The 26,254-nt window shown below is 35.8% G+C and overlaps 1 protein-coding gene and 1 non-coding gene across 6 annotated transcripts; both read right to left on the bottom strand.

The window, feature by feature from the left end:
• Positions 1 to 6,030: 6,030 nt before the first annotated feature.
• Positions 6,031 to 26,131, bottom strand: LOC133856995 (callose synthase 5). Of its 5 annotated transcripts, none has more exons than XM_062292076.1 (44): positions 25,998 to 26,129; positions 25,787 to 25,900; positions 25,005 to 25,245; positions 24,752 to 24,852; positions 21,944 to 22,065; positions 21,715 to 21,811; positions 21,474 to 21,584; positions 21,253 to 21,381; positions 21,061 to 21,153; positions 20,742 to 20,833; positions 20,514 to 20,640; positions 20,280 to 20,417; positions 20,119 to 20,195; positions 19,949 to 20,027; positions 19,741 to 19,866; positions 19,521 to 19,635; positions 17,083 to 17,417; positions 16,368 to 16,420; positions 16,192 to 16,252; positions 16,015 to 16,096; positions 15,881 to 15,930; positions 15,664 to 15,750; positions 14,296 to 14,418; positions 14,089 to 14,180; positions 13,905 to 13,992; positions 13,667 to 13,827; positions 13,158 to 13,299; positions 12,980 to 13,074; positions 12,737 to 12,854; positions 12,460 to 12,611; positions 11,884 to 11,993; positions 11,639 to 11,764; positions 11,493 to 11,561; positions 11,091 to 11,280; positions 10,851 to 10,962; positions 10,648 to 10,767; positions 10,450 to 10,565; positions 10,264 to 10,347; positions 9,666 to 9,778; positions 9,358 to 9,587; positions 7,671 to 8,468; positions 7,103 to 7,153; positions 6,816 to 7,001; positions 6,031 to 6,462 (listed from the first exon to the last, which is right to left on the bottom strand). In XM_062292076.1, the coding sequence occupies exons 3-44, from the start codon at positions 25,180 to 25,182 to the stop codon at positions 6,232 to 6,234; spliced, it is 5,760 nt and encodes a 1,919-aa protein (XP_062148060.1). In that variant the 5' UTR covers positions 25,183 to 25,245; positions 25,787 to 25,900; positions 25,998 to 26,129; the 3' UTR covers positions 6,031 to 6,231. The 5 variants fall into 5 exon arrangements, with proteins under 5 accessions (XP_062148060.1, XP_062148061.1, XP_062148057.1 ...); XM_062292077.1 differs by having other exon boundaries at positions 13,176 to 13,299; positions 25,998 to 26,128; XM_062292073.1 differs by having other exon boundaries at positions 9,358 to 9,778; positions 25,998 to 26,131.
• Positions 11,486 to 11,564, bottom strand: LOC133858191 (small nucleolar RNA J33). Its single transcript, XR_009898469.1, has one exon. It is a non-coding gene; the product is annotated as a small nucleolar RNA J33 (small nucleolar RNA).
• Positions 26,132 to 26,254: the final 123 nt, after the last annotated feature.

Below are 26,254 nucleotides of genomic sequence, written 5' to 3'. Positions count from 1 at the left end.
TGTTTTGTTTTTGTTGTGAGATGTTGTTGTTTGCTTTGCTGCAGCTGCTTGTTTCTGCAGTTTGGCTGTTTTTGTTTTGTTGAGTTGTAATTGCGTAACTCTGTTTCGGTGGTTTAGATGTTAATAATATGCTTATTGATCTAAAAAAGAAAAGAAATAAGAGAGAGAGAGAGAGAGAGAGAGAGAGAGAGAGAGAGAGAGAGAGAGTAGGGTATTGACTTCACCACTATCCGCGCATCAATGGTTAATCATATTTAATCAAAGAAATTCATTCTATGCATGTAATAAATAAACAAGAAAATACCTTATTAAAGAATAAGTATAATCTATCTTCGGTTTGCACGGACCATTCACCTAACCAATAAGATACAGTACAACCCGTCTTCTCTAGGTATGGATTATCTAATTCTTTAATAGGATACATACAATCAATAGAATTGTATAACCCATCTTCGGTTGGCCTGGACCGTCTAACTAAATTACACAAAACTAGGGTGTAGTACGATCCGTCTTCCCTAGATATGGCCTATCTAACCCTCTTGATCATATGTCAATTAAAACCATTGTATAATCATCATTCCCATAATAATAGAAAATAAGAATGATTTGATTTCAATAATGGTAAAAAGCTTTCTAAGACAAGATAAGGATTTCACCAATATTGATTATGAATTTAAGAACAATTGCATTAAAATATTAAGAAAAATATCAAATTGTAGCAATTCTCATAATTATACAAACAACATGCATAGACTGAAATTCTCTAAATTAAGATACAATCAAACCATTGTGCTTGGATAAGGTTACATCAATACCCTACGAAAGGTTTTAGCCGCTCATGACACTGCTGAGATGGTCTCCTGCCATGATTTACTCATCTTCAGCTCTTCAAGCCTTCAAGAAGTATTTTACTGAATTTTAGCTCTAGGTAGCACTGTGTTTCTTCAATGTTTAGAGGCTTATTTATATGGATTAGGAGACCCCTTGAAGCCCTAGAAACCCTAGGAAAAACGTAGGTCAGTCTCCTAGTCCAAGTAGGAGACTGAAATCCTAATCCAAGGTGGAAAAGGACTGTTGTCGTGTGCTGTACGCCCGAGTGTGCTCGAGTCCAAGGGAAGTGCGCTCGAGCTTAGGTAATGATGCGCTCACAAGCCCATGGCTACCAACATGCTTCCAAAGTGTCCTTTAAGCACAATTTTCACTGGAATTCTTGCATCTATCATATAAAGCCTTGAAACACGAAAACAAAACAAAACAAAATTAAACAAATAACAACGCTAAAGAATTAATATATGCGAGTTAAAGGGCTTGAATATGCAACATTCGGCACTGATTGCATAACCGGTATTTTAATAATTTATTTATTAAGTCATGGACTTACGCAGTCACTTTTCTTCCATTCATCGAACACCTCAGTGTTTATGGCTTAGCAGGTTGGAAGGCGGTAGAGTGAGAAATTCGCTGGGGTGAAGATGTCAAGCGAATGGCTCGTATTGTCAGGTTGGGCAATTGGTAGTTTATTGCTATAGTAATGTATGTTTGAAAGCTCTGAGTCTATAATTGATGATACATGATTATGTCTCAGAGGTTTATTGCTAAAAGTCTCAAATCATGATTTTTCACTTTCCACATGCTTTTAACTCTAATAAGTTTATGGGTAATTCTATTAGTCAGTTACCAGTTAATTGATCTGGAGGAATCGCTAGTAACTTTCCTAAGTTAAATAAATATAATTATGTAATTTTAGGGGCATTACATGAAGTGTCTATTGAGTATATAAGCATTGAATTGATGATTGCACCGATAAAGCAGTTTAAAAGTCATGTGGAACATATAGGACTCATTGATTCATTTTGTACTTAGTTTCTCTCTATTAGTCTATAGACATCACGTTTTGCACACATGTATTAATTTTATCAGTTGGGATATAAATAAAGTTATACCCAAATGGTTTATAGGAAGTCCATTCATATAGTTGCTCATAAATTACTCATTTAGGGAGTATTATGAAATCATGAGAGTTCCCTTCCAAAAAAAAAAAAATGAATACATGGAAGTGGTGACTCATTATATAATGGTATATCATCATATTCATGTGTAGTATTCTTTGTGTGTAGGAGTATTCCATGAATAAATTGACATAAATAAAATTATGGTCATTATTAAAGTACCTAACACAATACAAAAATGCTTGTGTCATGATAACCAAGTGAGAGAATATTAGAAATCTCATAATAGTTAATGTGTCCCACATGCTACATACGGTTTAATTAGACACAATTTAAATTGTTCGGTAATTTATTCCAAATAAGAAATTATTTATGGAATCATAATTGAAATTGATTTTTATTCCTTGATAGGAAGAACAATTAAGAAAAAGTTTTAATTGAAAGTCCAAGACCTAGCGCCTATAAATACAAAGCCTATGCATTTCATCTATAAAGCATTATTGAACATAGGTTAGAAGACACCTCTCTACTAAAATATTCTTTTAAAGTTTTTATTGCTGAGGTTCTTTGATTTGTTTGAGCAAATATGGTGGAAATATGTAATGAACTTTCTTATTTATAGGATATTTTCTATGATTTAGATGGAAATGGATATGAAATTAGAATGGATATTAATGGATTTGTAGAATGAAAGAATGGAATGGATAAACTGAATATTGAAATTGATAAAAGGTTGACTAATTCGAGCTTAGTCGGGCTCCAAGAACTACAATTCTAAGAAAACACTTCAACACTTTCGATCCCCATCTTTACACTCCCTTTGGGCTTTTATACCTCATATATCTTCTAACTAACTAACAATTAAGCCCATTATTACAATTATATCCCTTACCTATTATATCCCTTACATTACCCACCCCTTCAAAGCATCTTGCCCACAAGATGCGGGCGTAAAAAGAAAAATACCCAGTCGGTCCTTTTGCTAATTATAATCAGCTCGTTAGTAGCCATGCTCAATTGAACGAAGACTGGAATTTTTCCAAAAACCAATTCCTCTAGAATTCTCTAATGCTTAGCTAAATCCCAACTTCAACGTACTGTTACCCCGTGCCAGGTGTTCATTTTTACTTCTGTTTCCATCTACTTATGCACTTCGCCACACTGTCCAACATCTGAACATCTTGACTGCCCAACACATCACTTGACACACACCCTGCTCAAGGCTAGTCGATTCAAACACTGAACTTGACACTTCACATTGATGAACAAAGGATCCTCCTGTGACTCAAACTATGTGCATTCGGACCATCTGGAAGCTGTCTCTTCTCCATGGAATGGCTCCATGCTCTCTTTGCCATATAAAGAATGACATGAAGAAACCTAACTTCAGTCCCATTGTAACCTAACTTCTTCATCTTCTTCCAACGTGAGCCTCTTTAACTGTGCATCCAACATCATCCAGTACAAGAGATTGTAAAGCCAGTGGTAGAAACAAATGCAAAAAATTTCCAACGCCATCTATGCTTCCACATAACAAAAATCATACCGTTCTCAGTCAGGTACTGAAACACAAAAGGGCTCAAAATGTGCATCACAATCTTCTCCTTTGTTCCTTGGCACTGAATCAGCTCTTGATTCCAGCTGTGATTTCTATTTTCAATATCGAAAGATTTCTTGCCTGGATCAAAAATCCAGCTACCGATTCCTCTCTTTGCAAGTCTGTTCTCAAACCCCAAATTCAGAAACCCCTTTTCCTCTCCATCCTCCCCTGTATATTCCAAACCTAAATGGACGTTAATTCCCAATTTCCTCTTCTTCCTTTTAGCCGATATTGAACGTAGCCCAACATCACTAAAACCCATCGAATCCCTCTCTTCTTCTGAACCCAACCCATTTCCACTCAATCCACAAATCAGGTCATTCTTCTGTATCTTCAATGGCTGGGTTGAGGGAGGGATAGGTTCTGATTCGAGCAACTTTACTTGGATTGGTTGAGGAATTTCGTCGAATGGTTGGTGGGGAACAATGATTGCTGTATCCTTGAAAGCCAGTGATGGATTCTCAAATTTTCTGGATTCGACCTCCTTGGAAAGATCTAAACCACCATCACCATGCTCAAGAATCGGATGTACCTTCTTTAACTCCATGTTTTCTATCTTTGGAGACGGTTCTAAAAATTCATCGTTCTTGATTTGCCCATTTTTTTCTTCTTGAATTCCCTCACCACAAACTTCTAACTGTTCAATTGTCCTTCTTTCTTTAGATAATATGATTCTGCCCTTTTGCAAAATTTCATGTTCTTGAAAATCCTTGATTTCTTTCTGTTCCACTGATTTTTGTTCTTCTTCCGGTTCTTGGAAATCCATTTCTCTTCCCTCTGGAATTTCATCTTCATATTTTTTTGCAACTGTTCCCCTTTCCTGCCCTTATCACTTCTTTCGAACAATTTTTAATGGATTTAGTCAAACTCTCCTGTTGATTCTGATAATTCTTCAACTTTTGTTCTGTTTCACGAGGATGCCCAAATCTACTGTTTATTAGTCTCACAAAATTATTCCACTAGGTATCAACTGTAAAGACTCCCTTCCGTTCCATTTCTACCAACCAAGCTAGAGCTTTACCTTCCATATGATACGAGGCGAACATATATCTGTGATAATCGTCTGGAGTACCATAATAGTTGAAACATGGGTGAATCTTGAACATCCAAGCCGAAAGATTCTGACCATCAAACCTGTGAAGATCCATTTGATGATCCTGCCTCTGCACTTCTTCATAATCCCTGCTAAACCTCCTCCTTTCTTGATGATTCTGCTGGCCATACCAGTACTAATCCTCAACATAATCCTTGCCAAACCTCCTCATTTCTTGATGATTCTGCATGCTATACCAATACTGATCCTCATCTTCATTTTGTCTTGCATGCCTTCATCGGTCTTCAAAGTAATTGGGTTTGCTTCTGTTATTCTCTAGGACTTCCTTTTCTTGAAAGATTCTTTCTTGAAAATTCCTGCTTTCTCTTCCTGCGGGTACTTCTTTCCTTCTTACATCATAACAATGTTGTTGCTCCCGCCAGTGAGAATCCTCTTCATACCTTCTGCCTCCCCTTCTTTCTTCATTATAATGATGGTCCTTTTCATACCTTCTGGCCCCCCTTCGTTCTTCATTATAATGTTGTTCTATCCAGTGCAGATCTTCTTCTTCATCTAACCTCTCAGTTCTTCTCTTTTCTTCAGAATACCGGTTTTGATTTCTGCCCTTCTCAAGAATGTGCATCCTATCATAACGACCTTCTTGGAATTGCATATTTCTCCTAATTGTCGCCATTGTTGAATCGAACGGCTCTGATACCACTTGTCATGAACTTTCTTGTTTTTGGATTTTGTTTGTGTATTTTGTAATCTAAAAGATAGAGAAAAGAATAGAAATTGAATGAAGAATACGTAGACTATTGTATTGAAGATAGAATAGGCTGATTCGAGCTCAGCCAAAGCTCCAAGAATGGATGATTCGAGCCCACCCAAAAAGGCTCCAAGATTACAATTCCTAAGAAAACATTTCAACACTTTCGATCCCCATCTCTACACTCCCTTTGGGCTTTTATACCTCATATATCTTCTAACTAACTAACAATTAGGCCCATTATTACAATTATATCCCTTACCTATTATATCCCTTACAAAATAATTCTAAATCTTTTTCTTCTGTTGCATATTTATAAAGCAAAATGGAACTAAATGATCTTCCCTTGGCTCCGGCCAGTTTTCATGAGAACTAATCTTAGAGAAAACTCCATGTTGAGAAGCTCAATTACAATTTCAATCTCTAATTCTTTATGCAAATCGTCAGTTACTAGTTATTACTATCTGAAATGTAATTTTTCTTTCGCTGCATCACATAATCTAGACATGCGTTAAATATTGCAGTCTCTTCATTGCTATAGAAATGTAATGATTTCCTTGGTATATTGAAAGAATGATGTCATCAACAGGATATACAATTTTTTTTCTTTCTTTTTTTTTCTTTTTTTAAGCACATTTCTGATAATACACATAAGTAACAAGGATATGTAAACATCTGGTTGAATCAATTTTTTTTTTTTTAAAAAAAAAAAAAAAAAAAAACTGATAGTTTCCGTAAGCTGCAAGATTCGTCCGCATGCTGCGTTTTCATTTACCGATGTTCTCTGTTTCATCACTAAATTCCCTCGACAACCCTTCTCTCCTCCTGAACTCTATTTTTCTCTTTTCTTTCTGTAAAGATGACGCTGTATGGGTGGGTTTTACTTGTTCTTCTTGCCACCAGCCAGAATTCGTTGAATCTGAAGCCCTCTGCTGAAAGCTTGGTTGAATAGCAGCCTGGTTTGGAACTCTGAAACAAATGGGAACCAGGCCAGTACAGCCACAGGCGCTAAGATTACCAGCCCCATAAGGTATTCATAACCTCTTGCTAGAGCTTTGACAGATCCCCACATTCCAATGCCCTTCACCAATGGCCTGCATGCTTGTGATATCTGTCATTCAAAGGGCATCGCTTTATTAATGAAGAGTGAAATATACCTATCCAGCTCAGACTGCACTAAAACTGACTACAATCTCATGTACAAATTGGAATGGAATTTATTCTCTACTAATAATGAATCTTAACTGAAAACAAATAAATCATAGAATGTAGAAAATTTATTCCAAACTGGCTTCAAATCAACACAAAGGTTCACTATGCAGACAATCATTCCAATTTTTTTTGTTGCAATTATTGGACCATGCTACACTGGTTGCTCGAGTCGGTTAGTAGAGATAGAGGAAATACAAAGATTTGTTTGAAAAAAAATATATATATATATATGTATTCAAATGCGTCAGGTACCTGCAGAAGTGCCCATCCTGTTGGCATGAAGGCCAGCAGGCTTGCAAAGATGTCTCCAACTGTGAGATCAAGAACAGTGAAGAGCACGACAACAGTGACTATGGATCCAATAAAAAGGAGTAACTTCAGAAGACGGAACATCAGCTGGAAATCTGCACTGAACTTCTTTCTACCCATGGAAACAATCTGCAGTCCAAAGTTGTACCATTAAATGAAATAAAAGCCCCAAGTCATGACTAGAGGCAAATTCTTTACATTCATAGAAACTTTTGGAGCTTGAGACTAACCTTTAAGATGATCATGACAGCTACAATGACCAGCCATGACAGACCATAAACCTGGAACCAAAAAGCATGTTAGAAAAAAAATTTCTTAACTGGGTACTTAGTTTGTTTTAATTGTAAAAGTTCCCTAGTTCAAGATCTTCTAACCCATTTCAAAACAAGTTCTCAGTTTGAACTCATCTATGCTAGGAAAAAGCAGACAGCAGCATTTATTTATTCTATTTTATTGTCTTAGCCAAATGGTAGAAGATTGCAGTCTTCTGAGATCATCCTCATCCAAACAGAACAACTTTCGTATATTTAGCCAGAGCTGCAACCAGATGCTTCTTTTCCATGCATCACAATGCATCCATCATCACCATTTGGGTCCTAACCTTTGTTTTACTGGTACTTATAGTCACCATAAGGAAATTTTCAAATTTTCAAACCAAGGGCAGAGAGCTTAGTCTACAGAAAGATTAAGTTTTTAGCAACTATTATCTTAGTGAAACTTTAAAATTCTGGACAGCAAATTCAAACGAAATTTACGTAAACGTGATATTAAATGTCAATAGCCAGCTGCTAAACTTACAATAATGCTCCTCTCTTCTTTTACTGCATGTAGATGATATACAATTCCATACTGATAGAGAAAGAAGCGCAGTGAAAGAATGATCTCCCAGAACCTTCCTAAAAGTCCAGTGTATTGCATGTGTTCCTGTTCCTCATCCCACCAGGATTCCCAGCTCTTGTTTGCTGGTACACCAATACCGCCTCGGCTGCTTATCCACTTTGCCCAATCATCCCAATCTTCCACTATCTTCTGCCATTCAAATCCTGAAGGGTTGAAAAGGAAAGGAGCAAACAACCAAGAAACCACTAAGAACCACATGGAGAATGTTAGGAGGGCATAAGATGTAGGATCTGGAACTGCTGAACCATAAATCCTATAAACTATAAGCAATATCATAAGCTCCAGCCCTTTCACAAAGTGGCTCCTTGAGTATAGCCTGTAGTTCTCCGCAAACTTCTCATGCCGGACTACAAAACCACGCCCAGTTGCTCTGTACCTCGCCCCTCCATGCAGGATGGTGCGCCCAAAATAATGGACCTTTGTTCCAAGGGAAAAAGTGAAGAAAACTGCAGCTAGCTGCAGCTGCATAATTATTATGTCACCTAATGCAGTTCTGAACCCCCTCTCCAGTCCAATCTCCATGGCCATGGGCAAGGCCATCAAAAGACCAATTTGAACAAGGGATTGTGAAGCCATGGCTGCCTTTAGAGGATCGCGTCCCTTGTTCCTGGCAAATTTAACTATTTCCTTCTCCAATCCACTCAATGACAAGTAAAGTTTGCCGTATAAGTAAACATAGACTGTGATGACAACCATCTGCATAACAAGAAAGAGTTATTTTTAGCTGAAGAAGATGCAAACTAAATTAGTAAACTTTCTAAATGCAAATCTAAGCACTCAACGGTAAGTTGGTCCTTCATATCCAGTTTTTCTTCTATTTCCATATTAAATTGATGTAAATGGTAAACAACCTAATTTTATTTTATTTTTTTACCTCTTTCTCTTTCTTTTTTTTCTTTTTTTTTTTAATTTTCTTGAGAGGGGGGGGGGCGGGGGGGGGGGGGGGCTGTCATTAAGTATATCAAACTGAAATGCACGTTTCTCTTTCTATTTATGATTTTAGCATACAGCAAGAATTGAACAGCGGTCTCCACTCCATGATGGCATGACCTATACTATCAAGCAAAGAAAGGAAATTAATTTATCCTTTCAAGAATGAAATAATAGGGATTATACCTCTTGGACTCAGCAAAGCATCTAACCTATAAATCACACTGGCAATTCTAAGGCACCACGAGAAGCCTTTCTTCAGTTTTACATAAAACTTCAGTGAAGAAAAGGATACAAAATAAAACTAATATGCTTAAGAGGGATGGGGTATCAGGGGGTGAGGGGACCTCATGAAATCTAGAAGCATTCTATAGCATAAGAAAAAACAGTTCATGCTGATTAGTTACACCCAGTTTAACACTTGTTTCCAGATACAGTTCTATAACTAATTTCACATGTACCCCCATAAACTAGAACTTCTAAAAAATTTGTGTGCTAACAAATCTTAATCAACTACTTGAGGTTGGCTTGCTTTTGTTTGGGAATTAGTATTTAAACAGTGCAATTAATAATATAAATTGACTTTTAATTCAGCCCCTCTGAAATAGTTATTTGATTGTCTTTCAGCTTGGATTACACATGTAATAGGAATTACCATTGAGCTGACATAGAATCCTACTGTCGTAAAATAAAAAGACAGCATGCGGAAAAAGTCAAAACGATGCCCTAATCGATAGAGATCCCTGGTCAGTGTCTGCTCTCCATTACCACAGGCCACTTTTGCTTCAAAGAGTGAGATTTGGTTGAGCCCGACATCTCGACCCTTTCCAACTTGGATGTACTCGTGGTGAGTAACATTCCCTCGTCTTAATGTTGAATTGAAACCTGCATAGGCAAAGCACATGTTAAGAAATAAAGCACATACCATGAATCTCTGAGAATATGGATGTTTTAAAATGCTACCGGCAAAGATGTCCTCGCTCAGATTGATGCCACGAGAAGCCTTGCTGATTCCACCACGGGTAATATGGAAGATTCTATCAAATACATCTGGATGACCATAGTGGAACCGAACCCTAAAACCAACAACAGTTTAAGGCACAATATAAGATGCTGCATTGTAGCTATTTAGATGATGAAACAATGGCAAAGAAAAAAAAAATCTCATTCCAATCTCGCTTCCTGTAACATAAGAACTCTGTCCAAATGATTAGAGCATGGTTTAAGGGGAAAAGGTAACATTCCAATAAAACATTAAAAAGAGTGGGAAAAAGCAATAAGAGAGAGGGAGAGAGGTTATGAAATTCACTACTAAATGAAACTCAAAATTATTTTTACCCATGACAAAAAATTTAGTAATTTATTGATGTATTATATACTTGTACAATCACCACACCTCAATCAAAACATAACACCTTTCATTCATCATAAGTCTATTCTCAACTATGTAATATGACAAATAAATTCTGGCTAGCTATTCAATATGAGCAAGAACTTGAAAAAAAAAATGCCTTGGAATACTTCATTAACACAAAGAAGGAAAGGACGAGAGAGGACATACTTCAAAGGTCTGGCAAGAACTCTTTGACCTATGGTAACAAATGAAGTTTCTTGATTTGACATAAACCAAGCTAATGAAGATACACTGCAGCACAGATGTTATAACATCTCAGAAATAACGAAGTCAGGATTTAAATGTTAAAAAATAAAAAGCTTATGGATCTGAATAAACAGAATTGCATCCAACCTTCCAGTAAAGATATGCTCACGAACACCCAAAATTGTAGGTGAACGCACTCCATGATCCTCGTTAAATTCTTCCAGAAGGTTACGCATCTTAAAAGCTTCTTCCAAGTAGTTGTCCTACAAGAAATTGACAAACTATCACAGTTTGGCCCAAAGAATTAATATTGGATGTGTTCGACTTCAAATTTCTATTGCTAACCTGGTTCATGTCAATGGCCTGAACAGCTTCCCCTCTAGTAAAAATTATAGCATGGTTCTGATTTTCAGGCTTCCCTTCTCCTATCTTTGCTGAGCCCGGCAATTTTATCCGATAGATTTCCTTTAAAGAACATACAACAATGATCAGTGTCTGTCTTTGTAAATCAATATGGTGGCTCTGTTCACATTACAAATAACAATTACCTGATCAAGATTATCGACAGCTTTGACCAATACAGAGTAGTAAACCTTTTGTACCTTTCCACTTTCTCTCTCTTCAACTTCGTCAATATATGCCACACGAAGAGAGGGATTACTGTATTGAAAAGAGAAAAAAAAAAAAAGATTGGGAATCATATTCTTGAACAAAATTAATGCAGCATTTAAATCTTCAAAGAAATCAAATTGCATAAACCTATAAACTTCATCAGAAGGAGAACATACTTAACCATCAAATTAAGAATGTCTGTTGCACGGCGATCTCCACTCCGCTTCTGTTTCCCATAGTTCTGACAGGTAGCAACATATGTGAATTTCATGTCAGCCACAGCCTCTAATTGAGCATATAGGGATCTCTGACTTTTCTTATCTTCCTCTGATGGAATTGTGACAGCTTTGTAGCCTTCCAGTATCTCTGCTCATAATAAAAACAGGCTAAAGCAACCATAACTACCTCCAAAAGTAAATACTTCAGTAGACAGTAAAGGCAAACATTAAAAAAAATAATAATAAATAAATAAATAAAAAAGAAGAAGAAGAAGAAGAAGAAAAAAGGAAAAAAGAGTTGAGGCCTCAGGTACCATGCTTGGCCAAATGTTACCGGAGAAAAAGCTAATACACACTTACCACTTTCGGAAGCCATGTCAAGAAAAGCCTGAAGCTTCAAAGCCCGCCGATAATACATCATTCCCCTAACTGCAAGGCTAAATTTATTAAGACCAAAGACAAAAGTTGATATATATGATTAATGGAGATAATAATGCATCAAATACCTGTCCTGCAGAGAGTTTGTCCCCGCAAGGAGACCCAATGACGAAGCTGCAATATGTTCTCTTCATTTTCCCATATCTCACTATCTTTTTTGCAATTTAGTCGCTCCATGAAGTTATTCCACTCATCTAAAAAAGTCAGAATATGATTTTTTAAATTAGTAACGCCAATCACAATGAAGTCACTTCAAACAAAATCAATCTACACTAGACAGAGTGTTACCATGGATATTTATAGTATCACAAACCTGGGAAAATCTTTTGCAGGTAAAAGATGATTGATACACCATCTTCATTTTCCATCTCAAGGTCAGCTTTAGAATAGACAGTTTCCTCACTATAGTATGGAGTCAAGACACTTCCAATAGCAAGAAAATGATTTAATAACTACATGACAAGAGTAATAATTTCAAACACTTAAAAGCTTCACCTGCTATTCAGGACATAATTATTGGAAAACCCAGAAGAAATTGTTGTATCGTAAAGAAATAAGAAGCTAAAATAAATTTCACTAATCATTTGTAGTTGCATCTAATATGGCAAGCAAAATTCAATTATTGATATAGGTAGAAAGGTAAATTCCTACGATTACTAATCATTTTGGCTAAGTATAGTTCTTTCCCTTGACAGTTTGTAATATCTTGCCAATCATGCTTTTGAAGCCATGCAACATAAAAGTACAATGAATGCTTTACATTTCTATGAGCAATGGCAGGTCTATAAACAAAGGAAAATACTTACAATGACTGGTTTTTTCAGAAAGAACCAACCAAAACATAGTTGAGAAATGTTCTAAGCCAATATATATAAAACATAAATCACACCTGAACGAGAGCATTTTACGAACTCGTGGAGCACGTGGCATGTCCATGAACAATGAGTTTGTGAAAAATGCAATCCTTCTACGTGCTTCAAGATTTGTTGGTACATCAAGAGCAGATTCCCTCACCGTCAATAGTAGATACAGACGTCTTATCTGAAAAATGTAATAAGCGATAAAATTGTCATTTTTATCAAAAATTTAATAGATTATTTCATTATAAACTATTTTTGAGTATGAATTAATGGTTTGATTGCTATAAGTTAATTCATATATTGTACCTGTTCTTCCCATTGTGCAGTGACTGTAGGAGGAAAAACTATAGCAGGTTTCGCATCAGTGCCAGCAAAAAGTTGCCTTCCAGAATCCTTGCTACTATGACCAACTTCTACCAGTTCACTAAAGAAATATATTACATCAGAGAAAAAAGAAGCACTGTAATCTTCATATGGAAAAACAGCAGGATATCCCACTAAACTTGTAAAATAAATTGCTAAAAACTGATTGGAACAAAGTTAACCAACCGTATCTCATTCACCATCATATCACGAGTAACTACTTCTAACATGTCTTGCAGCAAAAGCACCAAAGTATCTTTCTTGGATGGATCGCTGTCTTTCTGCAGAATGAAGAGGAAGCAGAAAATTTCTATTATATAACAATCATGCATAAACAGACATAAGTTGCAGATATGACAAGTACTTTTCTGTAAAAACTAACCAAGATCCCCACAAGCTCCACAAATTTAGTGCAAAGTGTAGGCAAAGAGCCCATTCTGAAATTTACAAGAAGTGTATTCTTTGAAATGTTACTTTCGACTTCTTTAAAGATGATGCCCATTATCCTGTTACATTACTATTGATGTTAGAGGTTCTAGCAATGATACAAAATGGGAAAAATAAATCTATCCTGCTTCTTGATTTATACTAATTTCATACATACAAAAGAATCAAAATATTATTGATTTATCTTGCTTTCCTTCTGTCCAATTTCATCTTGCATCAGAAGATCTTAACCTTCTATATGCTTCAACAATTACTAATAAGATTCATGTCAAGCAAGTCAACAAAAAATGGGAAATTTTATAATATAACTAATAATATATACCAACTGTACAGGAATCATACACCTGAAATTTGTTTAATCTTGGTAAATCTAGGATCAGTTGAAGATATATATTTCAGTCAGGACCAAGTGGTGACAATAATAACCTTTTCTCGGTTTCACCAACCACTAGGGCATTCAGGACATGTTTGAATGATTCATAGCATTCAATCACAGCACATTTCATATATTCATCCGCACATATGCGCCTCCAAAGGTCAGAGTCCTTGGATCGAAATTGAGCAGCCATATCCAATGCTATTGGGATCTTCAGGGTAGACAAACAGTCAACAATAAAAAGAGGTAACAGATACAATACATTTTTGAAAAAGGATTATGCTTGACCTTGCTAGCAAGCAAAAAAGGTGGCCACTGAATTATTTTCAGGCTAGGATCTGATGAATAAGGAACTATCAAAAGGTCCATCTCCCTGCACGAAAAAAGGAAACTGTTCAGTTTTAACTGCATGATGGATAAAAAGATAGTTAGGCTGAAAAAACAGAGTAAATTGGTTAAGGGGCCTTTCCTGTCACTTAGTAGATCTTCCTCACGGAAACTACATATCACTTCATTCCATAACTGAGCAAATTTGGCAGCTTCACTTCTCCTGCTTGCCGTTATCTATAAAGGCACTCAATTAAAAGAGAGAGAGAGAGAGAGAGAAAGAGAGAGAACAGATGTACTCTACTCAACTTAGGCTACTAAAATATAAAAAATTTGAAAACATAAGTCCAACCTCAGCAAAACGTTTTGATAAAGAGAATCCCCTTTTCTGAGACTTATCAGAAGGCACCAAATATGTGTTAAATGCACCAGGTAAGGACTGGAACCTTGACCTTACCATGCCAAGTGTTCGTATCTGTAAGAAAAGAAAACAAGATGAACATAAACTGACTTCAAGGTTTAAGTCACAAGAGTTAGTACAAGTCAATGAGCCATGGAGTTGTTGCAATGCCACTACCATAATGCAGCCTATTGATTGCATAAGGTTAGATTAATCCCAGGTTTTCCCCCAAAAAGAAGTGGGTCATCTCAATTTTAAAAATGATACAACTGGAAGACTAAGATTTTCAATGAAATTGAAAGAAAATGGTGGTCGAGATTTAATGTTCGTTAGTTCAGTAAAGAGCTCCCGCCAAAACATTATCTTTTACAAATTCAGGTGTGTGTGTGTGTGTGTGTGTGTCTGTGTGTCTGTGTGTGAGAGAGAGAGAGAGAGAGAGAGATAGAGAGAATTCAATGAAGCTTGATCAAGCCTTCTTCAGCTTTTTCTTTAGCCAATTTGGTAGCTTCCTTCATGCATGAATTTGTTAATTAGCATTAAATGCACTTCCAGCAGAATATCCCAAGTACTGGCACTCTCTCGTTCAACCAATTCATGGGTTTCCTTCGAGGTTGGCCTTCCTTGTCATGGTGGCTTAGTTGGCACCAGCAGCTTTCTATTTCAGCTTAAGGCTGGCATTTCCTCCACTTGGTTTTTCCTCATGGCATGGGTGACGTTAGCAGATCATGAGCCATTATACAGCCACTATATATACAGGCTTTTGCCTTTTGTTTTAGGGAGTGATAAAAGCTTAGAGGAAGAGAGCCTACCAAGTTAAAGTAAATAGAAAATTCTCTGTGAGTAAGACTTTGGATGTATTGGGGCTTAGGATTTAAGTGCTTTTCACCATCTTTTGTACTCTACATTTTGTTAGTTTTTATTATTATTATTGTTGTTGTTGTTGTTTTCGCCTGTAGAAGTAGGTCTTTAGGCCAAACCACATAAATTTTGTGCCCTTTAGGTATGATTTTGTATTTTCTTCTTCTGTTTCTCTACCTTTTGCCACTCGAAATCTTAATTTGTCACAACATGATAATCTTAGGTTCACTTAGCATGAGCCCTAATATTTAGTTGTGCTACACAAGTATTGATGGGGGAAAAAGCCAATTAATCTAGCTTTGGCTAACATGTCATGCTCACGAACAAGGAACGAAAAGTATGAATGCAAAATAAAATGGATAGAATAATTGACTTTAAATGATGTATGATGACACACTATGTAGAATGAGAATAGATGTCATGAATAATATAGGAAAGAAAGAAAGGCATTTAAAGGGTCACCTCTCCTAGACGATCAAAGGCCCCCAGAACACCACCATATAAAGTTTGGTAAATGGCATACCAAATTTGAGTGTCCATGAAATAGACCTGCATTGAAGCTTGTAACATAATATGAAATGCACTACCTAACTACAATGTAGGAGTTGTTAATCCCCCACAAACTGAAGAAAGTAACAAAATATCCGACTAGACAAAGGAAAGATATAGTAACACACACCAAGATTACTGGTGCCCAGAGTGACACAACTGCTCCATAGTTATGTTTAGCTGCATTGACAAGAGAATCTTTAGCATAAAACTGGAAGCTAAATTGAGAAACAATAAAAGGTGGAAGCAGCAGCATATAGATACCATATGGGAAAAATTCATGCCAGTCATAGTCAATACGACGAATACTCATTATGTCTTTTGTTGGATTCACCAGAGGTTTTATCTAGGGAAAAAGAGTCAAAAGGTTATCAGAAAATCCAACAATCCCACATATCTCATTTACATAGAAAAATGAACAATTGCTGCCCAACAAATTACCTGGATAAAATAGCTGAATGCAAATTTGGAAACCAGAAGTAACACCCAAAAAAGAGTATACCTGAAATTGGAAAATTAGTCTAGACAATGAAGCAAATTTCAACCAAACAAACAAAGGAAATGCAGAAATGTAAATTATTAGAATAAAGTTTAGTGTGTTTCCATATCATACTCACTTTATCAGAGCAAATTGACTTTCATGCATTCCCCTTCCAACATATACTCTTGGCTGCATACAAGTAAGCAAGAGACATAAAAGCATTTATTACAGATGTGTTGCACTTCAAAGTAGGAGAACCATTTAATATAAAGGAGGGAATACTATAATTCTGCAATTAGAAGATAAAACAGTTGGATGATAGAGACTACGATCATTTTCTGAAAAAAGAATGGTCGAGCAACTGGAACTTATCTATAAGAGTGAACCACAAGAGAACTTAACACAGCTCAAACTATGAGTAGTCTGTTGATCTTTAACATACTAGAAGATGTAAATGTTCTATGTTCAAGTACTAGGGATATATTTGAATATAAAGGCCCACTTGATACAGGCAAAAATAATTTATCCTAACGTTAGCAACATGAGTCTATAGATTCCACACTTCTGCACCCAAAACTAGGACCCATCACGTATTGTCTTCAGTTGTGTCTAAACTTGAGAACACTGCAGAATCTGTTTTGCTGATTTCAGACAACATTTACTTTAGTAAACTTTTCCCAGCTATTTTCATCATTTGGTCTCATGCAATTGGTTTTCTTAAGCACCGTATCTGATCAAACAATACTTGTGCAACAAACTTCCTACCAATTAAGCATTTACGCAAGTACAAATGAAAGATGATATAAAATATAAAAGTATAGAATATAAGAAAAGCAGAGCAATATAATTACCTGTGACCACCACAAGAGGAACCTAATGATATGCCAATCTGAGTTTTCGATCCAACGTCGGAGCATTGGAAAGATGAATAAAGCAGCTACCAGTAAATTTGGAAGTAAATAGATGGCAACAGCCAGGATATATAAAGGAGAAATGCCTTTCACCTCACCAAGAAATGACAACATATCTTTAATTTTTTTAGGGACCATTTTAGAGGTTTGCAAGTAAAAAACTGGGAGAATGATGGCCCATGCGAGACTAACAATTATCTTGAGAATATTTCTCAGCACACGAGTGAACCTCCACCTATGATATCCTGGGAAGTTCAAAATGAGGTCCAGAATACCTAGAACAAAATAAAAAAGAGAGAAAATTAATTTTCTTTTTTTAAAAAAAAAAACTTCTTTAAATACTTAAGCATATATTTGACACACTGATGATGAACACCAAGCTTATACAATTTACAATTTATACAGAAATAAGATGAACGCCAAGCTTCTGTAATTCTAAATTCATACAGAATAGTAAACATCATATAGCTAGATGCATCATAAAATACTATAACTTGCTTCAAACACAAATACCATCTTGGCTGAATAGAAATGCAGGTATAGAAATCAGGGCAGACCCAACAGTAACATATTCTCTCTATATTGGGAAGTTTTAAGTGTGTTTGTGAGCTTGATATACATTGTTGGTTCACATCCTAATAGCTTAATATCTTAGGTGGAGAGTCCCAACTACTCAAAAATTCATATCAAGCACCACAACTAACCAGTAATAGAAACAGAGACAGATTGGCCCAATCTGCTCAGGAGATGCAATTAAAGATGCAAATGGACTTGACACGTGGAGTCCAAGTACATACAAGAAGCAGACTTCCATACAATGATAAGATTAAAATAGTATAGGAAAAGAATGAACATAAGATTAGAGAAAGGAAGAATAAAAAGGTCTTAATGTGATTTGGCTATAACAGCCAATCCATGACAGACAAAACCTACAAAGCTATATCTTTCGCATTGACCTGAATGATCAATATTACAGTGGAACTGATATTAATAATGAAATTTACATAGTAGGATAATACAAAATCAACCGTAAATTAATCACATTTTTTTAATTTTGACACAAAAGTTTCAATCAATTTGATAATTAGTTTCTAACAAAGATGAATTTATCGTATTAATTTTCTAATGGTGATATAAAATTATTTTTTACTTTCCAACAGGATCCAAATAGATTTGACCAAGAAAAACTAAGGAAAATCTCAGATATTTTTTGCAACTCTACTTATTACTATATAAACTCTCAAGTCAAGTTGCATACTTTTCAAACTACGGATTGTCACCAAATCCCATAATTTAGTGGCTCGCAAATTAGAGGTACATAATTCAAGAAACAAGATTTGGTACTTCCTGTTTCATGAAAAAGTCAATATTTATTCAGAAAGTTGCAAATAAATCAAAGTGTGAACCAGGGGTGGAACTAGAATTTTAGGGGGGGGGGGAGCAAAAAAAAAAAAATTTAGGAATAAAAGTTAATTTTAGGGGGGTCCATTCATAAAAATACCTAAAATTTAGAAGAAATTTTCAAAATTTTATAACATTTTTGAAAATTTGCAGGGACCCGGAACCCCCCAAGGCTATGGGTGGTTCTGTCCCTGAGTGTGACATCCTTGGAAAAGCACTGCAAGGAGTCTGGAAGCTTCCTCCTTTATAGTGCACATTTTGCCTGACATAAGAAAGTATCTTCTTTTACCAAGTAAAGTGTAAGGGTCCACAATAATAACCACAAAATGCAGAAATGAGAAATAAATCAGGTCCATATCAAGTCCTCAAAATAAATTAGTTTATAGATAACATCTAAAACTATTTGCAAATATTCAGGTACATTTGGATGCTGGATATTATTTGAAAATCTTTGTTAACGAAAATACTGCTTATAACCACCAATATGTATTAAACAAACCTGATTCCAAGAATCAATTTGTTACATATTTGCAAGGCAGAAAAGAAAAAGTAAAACAACAACAATTGCACAAATATATTTGATAGACCAAATTCCATGCATAGTAGTAGCTGTGCAACTGTGCAAAATTCCATCAGTTTTTCAAAACAGTAACATATAAGATAAGTTCAATATTCAATATCTCTTTCTTTTCTTCCTTCTTGCCTACTTCATATACTGAATATTTGTAGAGGCTCATCTAAACATGATTGAAAGAAATAATTCATAACAAGAAGCTATGTTTCTTATAGTACTAGGATAAATTATAGACTTCTCTCAGAAATTTAAGTTTATTGTCCGTAGCAGTAGGTAGCTTATAATGTAAGATGCTTAGAAAGAAGAGATGCAAGCTGCATAACATTCAAAAAGACTAATTATATATATATATATATATGTTCAAAATAAATGAGCATTGCAGCTGCAAGTGAGGATATCATACTTTGAATGAAACGAAGAACTGCTGCTGTGATGAATATAGTGGACAGATCGAGTAGGACTTTCACTTGAAGTATATCCACTAGTTCAACCTTTTTCCAGGCAATGATGACCATTGCCTATAAAACACAGATCAAAAAATGAGTATTTACGCAAGCAAACTAAATAAGGAGCCAACAATAGAAACGTCAGTCTAGTATCTCCACTCTGCTGCAATTAAATACCTGTAGAGCCAGTATATAAAAGGTCCAGAATCTATCAAAACTTCGAAAAATGTGCCAAAATGTTCGGGTCTCTACAAAGTATGATTTTCCTGTGCTTCCAGATTTTCTTCTAGAACCCTTTCTTCCCTGGAATAGCAGTTATATTAAGAAATGAACCAACAGATTAATCTGAGAAATGTGGTAGGAATTGCTGAAAGTATACTAGTACCACTGCGTTGTCACGTGTTGATTTAAAAAAATCACCATCATCACGCATGGGCCAACCGAGAGAGAAGCAGTCAGACGACCTAAAAAATGTAAAGAACAACCAAATTTTAAATGGAATTAAGAGACCCAAACTAGCAATAAAATCTTAACATTCGAAAATTGATATCGAACCAGAAATACTCATTCAGATCATCATAATTGCACCAAGCAGAGTTAGTAGCTTTTCCATTTCTGCTCTTCTTGGCTTCCTGGAATGTCATTACCAGCTCTCTCATATCAGAAAGAATGATCTGAAGTTTGCACAAAGTAGACATGACTTTTCAGTAACATACCTTTTCAATTACGCGGTACAGGGGCGTTATAACCTTCCGCAGGAAAGCCTCATCATCCCCACCATAAGAAGGCTTAATGTTTTCACCAGTGACAATGCTGACATTTCCAGCCAATAGGCCATGGAGTTCATATGCCATCTGAAAGTAAGGTGTATGTCATTATCAAAGATGTGATAATTTATAACTAATACGAAGATAGAAAAACCATACTCATACAGATGAAAAAATACTCACGTTATGAAATATATAGCAAAGACATTCTGGCATGAAGCGAACATTAGCCGCTTCGCCCCAAATGAGAAGATATAAACCCATGTATAGCAACTTCCTTTGTTGTATCTCTTGATGACCTTGAGGGAGCCTATATTGAATAAGATTTGTCTATTTTAGCATCAAAAGTTTCAGATCATGCATAAAAAGTTCTCATTGAAACTGTAAATGCGTAGATACTGGTAAATCTACCGTAAACTGTGTTTTCGTCCCAAAAATTTGCACCATGTTTTGTAATTCTTGAAGAGCTTGCTCATAACTGCATCCACGGCACGTTCATCAAGCTGCATAAAAATTAAAGAAATAGAAGAACGGTTTAACCACTGCCCAATAGTTGAATCATACGCAAGGCGTGCCCATTCATAAAGACGGTGCACAAACAAATTAGAGTTTAAATGCAATTACATCTTTATTACCGTCACTCATGAAAGGGACAAATGACACTAAAATTTCTGGAATGTCAAAAAAAGTAGACAAAAATAAGATTCAAGACTGAGATATTCGTGCATGCCTTATTAAGAGGTTCAGGCTTGGGATGAAGCCTTATATGAGCATTAGCAAGAAGCAAAATCAAATTCTCCCTCTGGTTCCTGACATTGTCTCTCTGTAATCACAAAAATAAACCAAATGCATAAGGCCCTCCTTGAAGATCATATAGTGACTCCTAGCTACCTCTCTATCTCTCTTCGGGTTTAAAACCTACCTGGAACCCAAACATGGCCCTTAGCCAATCAAGAAGGTCTAAATCTCCTGCTTTCTGCCTGTGTTGCTCAAACGCACTGGGCCAACTCAAGCCACGAGTATTCCACAGAGCACCCACAGCAGCCTTAACCTGGTATAAAGAGATTCAACAAGCTTGAATGACACACCAACTAGGCATCAAAAAACAAGATGCTGGAGTCATTAACCACAACAGAAGAATACCTCTTCAAGCTGCATGATAGACTGTGAAGCCCCGGCGGAATCCAGAGGAAGAATGTTATAAGGTGCGTAAATTTCAGTCTTTTCTTGGACATCTTTGGCGGCCGCGATAATCTGCTCATAGAGAAATTATTGCAGGCATGCTTATGCCGAATAGTGGGCATTTGCACGAAAGAATGATAAAGGCAGCAAACCACCCACTTCCAGGACAAATTAAAATAGAATGACAATTAATTGGACTAACCTCGGGAGCAACTTCTTCAACTTTCTCAGTTTTATTAACTGCGCAAAGCACTTCAAAAAGCACTCCAGCTGTCTGGTAAGCTTTTCCAAGTTGCGCTCTGTCAAGAATTTGGATTCAATAAGCATATTTGAACGTCAAGATGATCAAACATACAATGGGAAACAACCAAAAAAGAAACAAAAAAGAAAAAAGGAAGAAAAGAGCAGAAGCGTAAAAATCGTTTGAATACCTGTCTGCCTGTTCCCCCTGGTCAAGAGCTCTAATATATTGTTCATAGTATTGCTGATAAAAGCTTTCAATTTCTCTTGCATCTGTCTTCTTCACCCGAGAGGCAAGACTAGAAGCATTGTCCTGAGTCAAAAAAGTGTCGAACCAATTCTCCTTACGCTTCAAATAGACTATGATAAAACTCAATTTCTTCAAATTATTATTTTGAGGGAGGGTGAAGTTTTTCAGCCACTTCCATATGAATGAAAATGTGGAACTGAGTGTCACGCTCAAACGAAAGAAATGGTAGTCGGTCACAATGGTGTAAGCATGTAATTATGACAAACCTTTGGCTTTGGACTATAATCCTAATGACCCATTTGATTCGGCTTTTAGAAAATGCAAAAGGAGGCTAAAGAAGCCATTCAAACAGCAGAGGCAGGAAATTTTATTCGGCAATGTCACTGTCTCTCTCGTTTTCAGCGTGCAAGACATTTTAGACCATGGGTATTCTGAAAAGTAGTAGGTGCATTTTTTTATTTATTTTTTATATTTTAAAGTTGATGCGTGAAAATTATCATTTAGTCAAAATTTAATAGTAATTCATCTCAAATTTAATCATAATTTTAAAAATTATATCAACTTTGAATGATTAAAAGATAATACCTAACATTATTCTATGATGAATATTGCTTTAGCAGTGTACTCCACCATTGTAAAAGAAAAAAAAAATATATATATATATATATATATATATATATATATATATATATATATATATATATATATATATATATATATATATATATATATATATATATATATATATATATATATGTATATACTTTTTATTTTATTAAAGTTTATGTGTTTTTTAAAATTACTATTTAATTAAAATTTAATAGTGATTCATTTCAAATTTAATAGTAATCTTAAAAGTAACATCAACTTATAATGATAAATTTAAAAAATTAAAAAAATTAAAAAAAAAATGATAAAGACTCACGAGCAAAAACATGTGGAACAATTACATTTCTTCTTATTTTTTGTGCATGTGAGGTACTGTAGTTATGCTTCCGCTGTGTGTTATATTTCTAACAGTACTAGTCAGTAAAACAAAAGGCGTGAAACGGGCCTGGCTTCCTAACCTCAAAGGAAATCAGCCGTCCTAAATCTCCCTCGAGAGCGAGTTGCCACATTAGTAGGGTTGACAACTTTGTATTTGTCTAATTGGGTTAGGATAGTATCGGAACACGTATATAAAATTATATAAATTAATTATAATTTTACCTACTTAATTGAATGAGTAAATCTTCAGCCCTAATATATTATTTTGAGTTAAATTTATATCAAATTCATGAGTTGTGTGAAAATTATTAGTTTTAAATATCGCATGTTGTGTTCAGTTTAAATCATATGGAAACATGAATAAGGAGGGTAGGTTCATACCAATTTAATAGATTAGCATTAAGAGGTTTAATTTATTTAATTAATTAGATAAGATTAAAATTTACCTATATAGTTTAATGTTAGCCGTATTGCCAAGCCAGAAACCCATCTCATTAGTTACTCAATTTTCTCCCTATGCATACCCAACTCGATCTCAACTCCCTTGAGAGTTGAGAACGCATAAGAAAAATTGACATGAAATTATATCTCAAACATAAAATCCTAAAAAAAAAAAAAAAGAGTGAAATAATAATAGAATAGGAGTAAGAAACCAAAATCATCTCACGAGATGCCAAACGATCATCCACACCATGATGACCAAGTCTACCTTGGAGGCTTGGATGTATCCGCCTGATCCACTCCTTTGTGATGTACGGATAGTTTCCAACTCGACTTTGTTCTTTACCGTGGGTTTTTCACCCTCGTATCTTTCTTGCTGCTTTTTTTTTTTTTTAAGGGATCTTTCTTTCTTTTTTAAGTCACCATGGTATCTTTATTTGGCCTTTGAGCTAATCTATTTTTTTGTGCTGCACCATAGGTCATTTAGTTTGCCCTTAGATCTGTAGGATTTGTTCTATTGGTTAGATTTTTAAGATCCGAAACTCTCTTTTGTATTTCTGTATTTTTGTAATGGAATTGATTTGTTAAAAAAAAAAAAAAAAAAAAAAACTGGTGGATACAAAGGCAATGGCACGTTAGTAATTTTAATTACTATCTTTGGCAAAAATAAGAATAAAATGCAAGGGTGTTATTTCTTGTGAAGGAACTGTGTACTAAAATAATTTTTAAAAGAAAATTGAGGTAAATAGCATTGCTCTTAAAAAATTTATACATTATATATTATTATTTTAATATTTATCCTAAGTGATATGTTTATATTAAGATTTTAAGCTATTTTAGTTTGTTAAATGTATTATTTATCAATTCTTAAGATTTAAGAAAATCGAGAAGGATTATCATTCAAAGTAAATAACTCCACCCAATTGAATAATAGATAACTATTCAATTCTATCACATTTTATTTTTAGAAATAATTATTTCTTTTTTTAATAGAATAGTCATTTTACGAGGCAAAAATTATAATTTCTGACGTCTACGGCCATAATTTGGTCACTGGAAAAATCTAATTCGTCTAGAAATGTGAGTCAAAAAGATAGTCATAGGAGAAAGGGGTGAATCACAAAACTTCCATCCTATCACGTTCCGATTTCACCCAAGCTTAATATGCGCTTGAGCACATATAATCCCTCATCACCTTTCGAACATGTCCCGCCGTTTACATGCTCGAAGAACTAAACCATGATAATTAACTTAATCTAATTTGATAAGAAAGAACTTGACTTCTCAGATAAATCAATAAGATAGAAAAAGAAGTTTTTACCCTTTCTAATCTTTGCAGGAGCCCAGTCTTAAACTGTCTCACGCCACGCCCGCTGGAGCTCTGATCCAACCTGTGCGCCTTCTCAAACGCATAGAATCGACCTTCCAAAATCACCAACCAAGAAAGCACTTTCAGAAAAACACACAAAACATTAACCAAAAACCAAATTGCAAGCGTATGCATACATGCATGGACCATACATACATATACATATATAATAAAGAAAAACAGAGAGAGAGAGAGAGGACTTTACAGAGGTAGGCGACGCGAGGGCGCTCGTTCTCGATCTCGGCAGCGACGCGGAGGATGGGAGCAATGGAGGCAAGGGACGAGGGGACGACCTCGGTGTCGAAGACCTCCGTCGAGAATGTGGTCATGGCGGCGCTGCGAGACGGCCTCCTCGCCAGGGCCTGTTGGCCAGACTCCGACATTGCTGTTTGGCCTCCTCGATCGGGGAAGGAAATTTACGTGCCTTCCTCGGTTCTAATCTCTCCCTACCAATTAAAGACAAACATCAGAAATGAACACGTATATGTTTTTGTATAACTTAATAATCTAACCCTGGCTTCACGAAGGATGAACCGCTCTCATGATCATGAATTTTTTGAGAAAATGTTAATGGATTGACGCTCCGTTTGGCAGCCGAGAAAACGTAGGAAAAGAGAAGAAAATTAGGAGACTGTTGATGCTCTAAAAGACGCCTTGTAACAAGAAATGAAATGCAATATTACAAGTCTTCATTTCTTTTCCTCGAGTTTCTTGGCACCAAACAGACCGGAGAGAGAAATGAGATGCTCTAGATAACAATCTCAATCAAGGTTCCCAAGAAAATCATTAAGAGACAGTAGTACTCCAAGAACCAGCTCTGATTCCAGAGATCTTGAACATCATAAAAAATCAGAATCCATCAGCGTTCAGAACCGATCCAAAAAAAAAAAAAAAAAATGATCAATCATTCAATGTCCAGGAAAGTTCGGAAAGTTCAAGAAAGTCGGAGAGAAAATAATCCTTCAATCTCAGGGTGACGAAGCTCACGTTTGATTAGCTCGAACACAAGGCTGTCATGGCCTCGCTACTATATACAGAGCCTTCGTCTTCACTCCACGAGCGCAATAAAGGAAAAATCAAACGCCAAAATCGTCAATCTTCCTGAGCGAGAAAGTAAAAGAAAATCAGAGAGAGAGAGAGAGGTTATAGAGAGAAATGGGCGTAAGAGAGAGAGGAGGAAGAGAGGGGGTCTCCGTACAGTTGGGCAGGAGGCACGTGGCGAGAGGGGAGCGGTGGATGATGAAATGTAAGACAGCGTGAATAGAGAGAGAAGAGGGACAGCGTTCTCGGAGGCGTAGAGAAATCGTTTGGTTTTGAGCGCTTCTCCGTATGGGATCATTGGAGGTCCGTTTTTCTCTTCCTCTTTTTTTTTTTTCTTTATTGTTTTTCGCTGTGTGTAATACACAGTCTGTTTACCTTAATCCCTTGGGTGTCAAGGTCATTTTTGCAAGTAGA

The sequence above is a fragment of the Alnus glutinosa genome, chromosome 14 (genome assembly GCF_958979055.1).
Source record: "Alnus glutinosa chromosome 14, dhAlnGlut1.1, whole genome shotgun sequence".
NCBI classification, from domain to species: Eukaryota; Viridiplantae; Streptophyta; class Magnoliopsida; order Fagales; family Betulaceae; genus Alnus; species Alnus glutinosa.
Note: the sequence above shows the minus strand (reverse complement) of the source record. Positions and strands in the feature narration are given on the sequence as shown.

Excerpts from the sequence above, each read along its gene's own strand:
- LOC133856995 (XM_062292073.1), bottom strand. The coding sequence starts at position 25,182 with ATGTCGGAGTCTGGCCAACAGGCCCTGGCGAGGAGGCCGTCTCGCAGC. Across the intron at positions 14,419-15,663 it reads CCTTTGATCGTCTAGGAGAG|ATACGAACACTTGGCATGGT; the intron begins GTGACCCTTTAA and ends CTTTTCTTACAG. Across the intron at positions 10,963-11,090 it reads ATTCTTAATTTGATGGTTAA|TAATCCCTCTCTTCGTGTGG; the intron begins GTATGTTCTCCT and ends TTTTCAATACAG.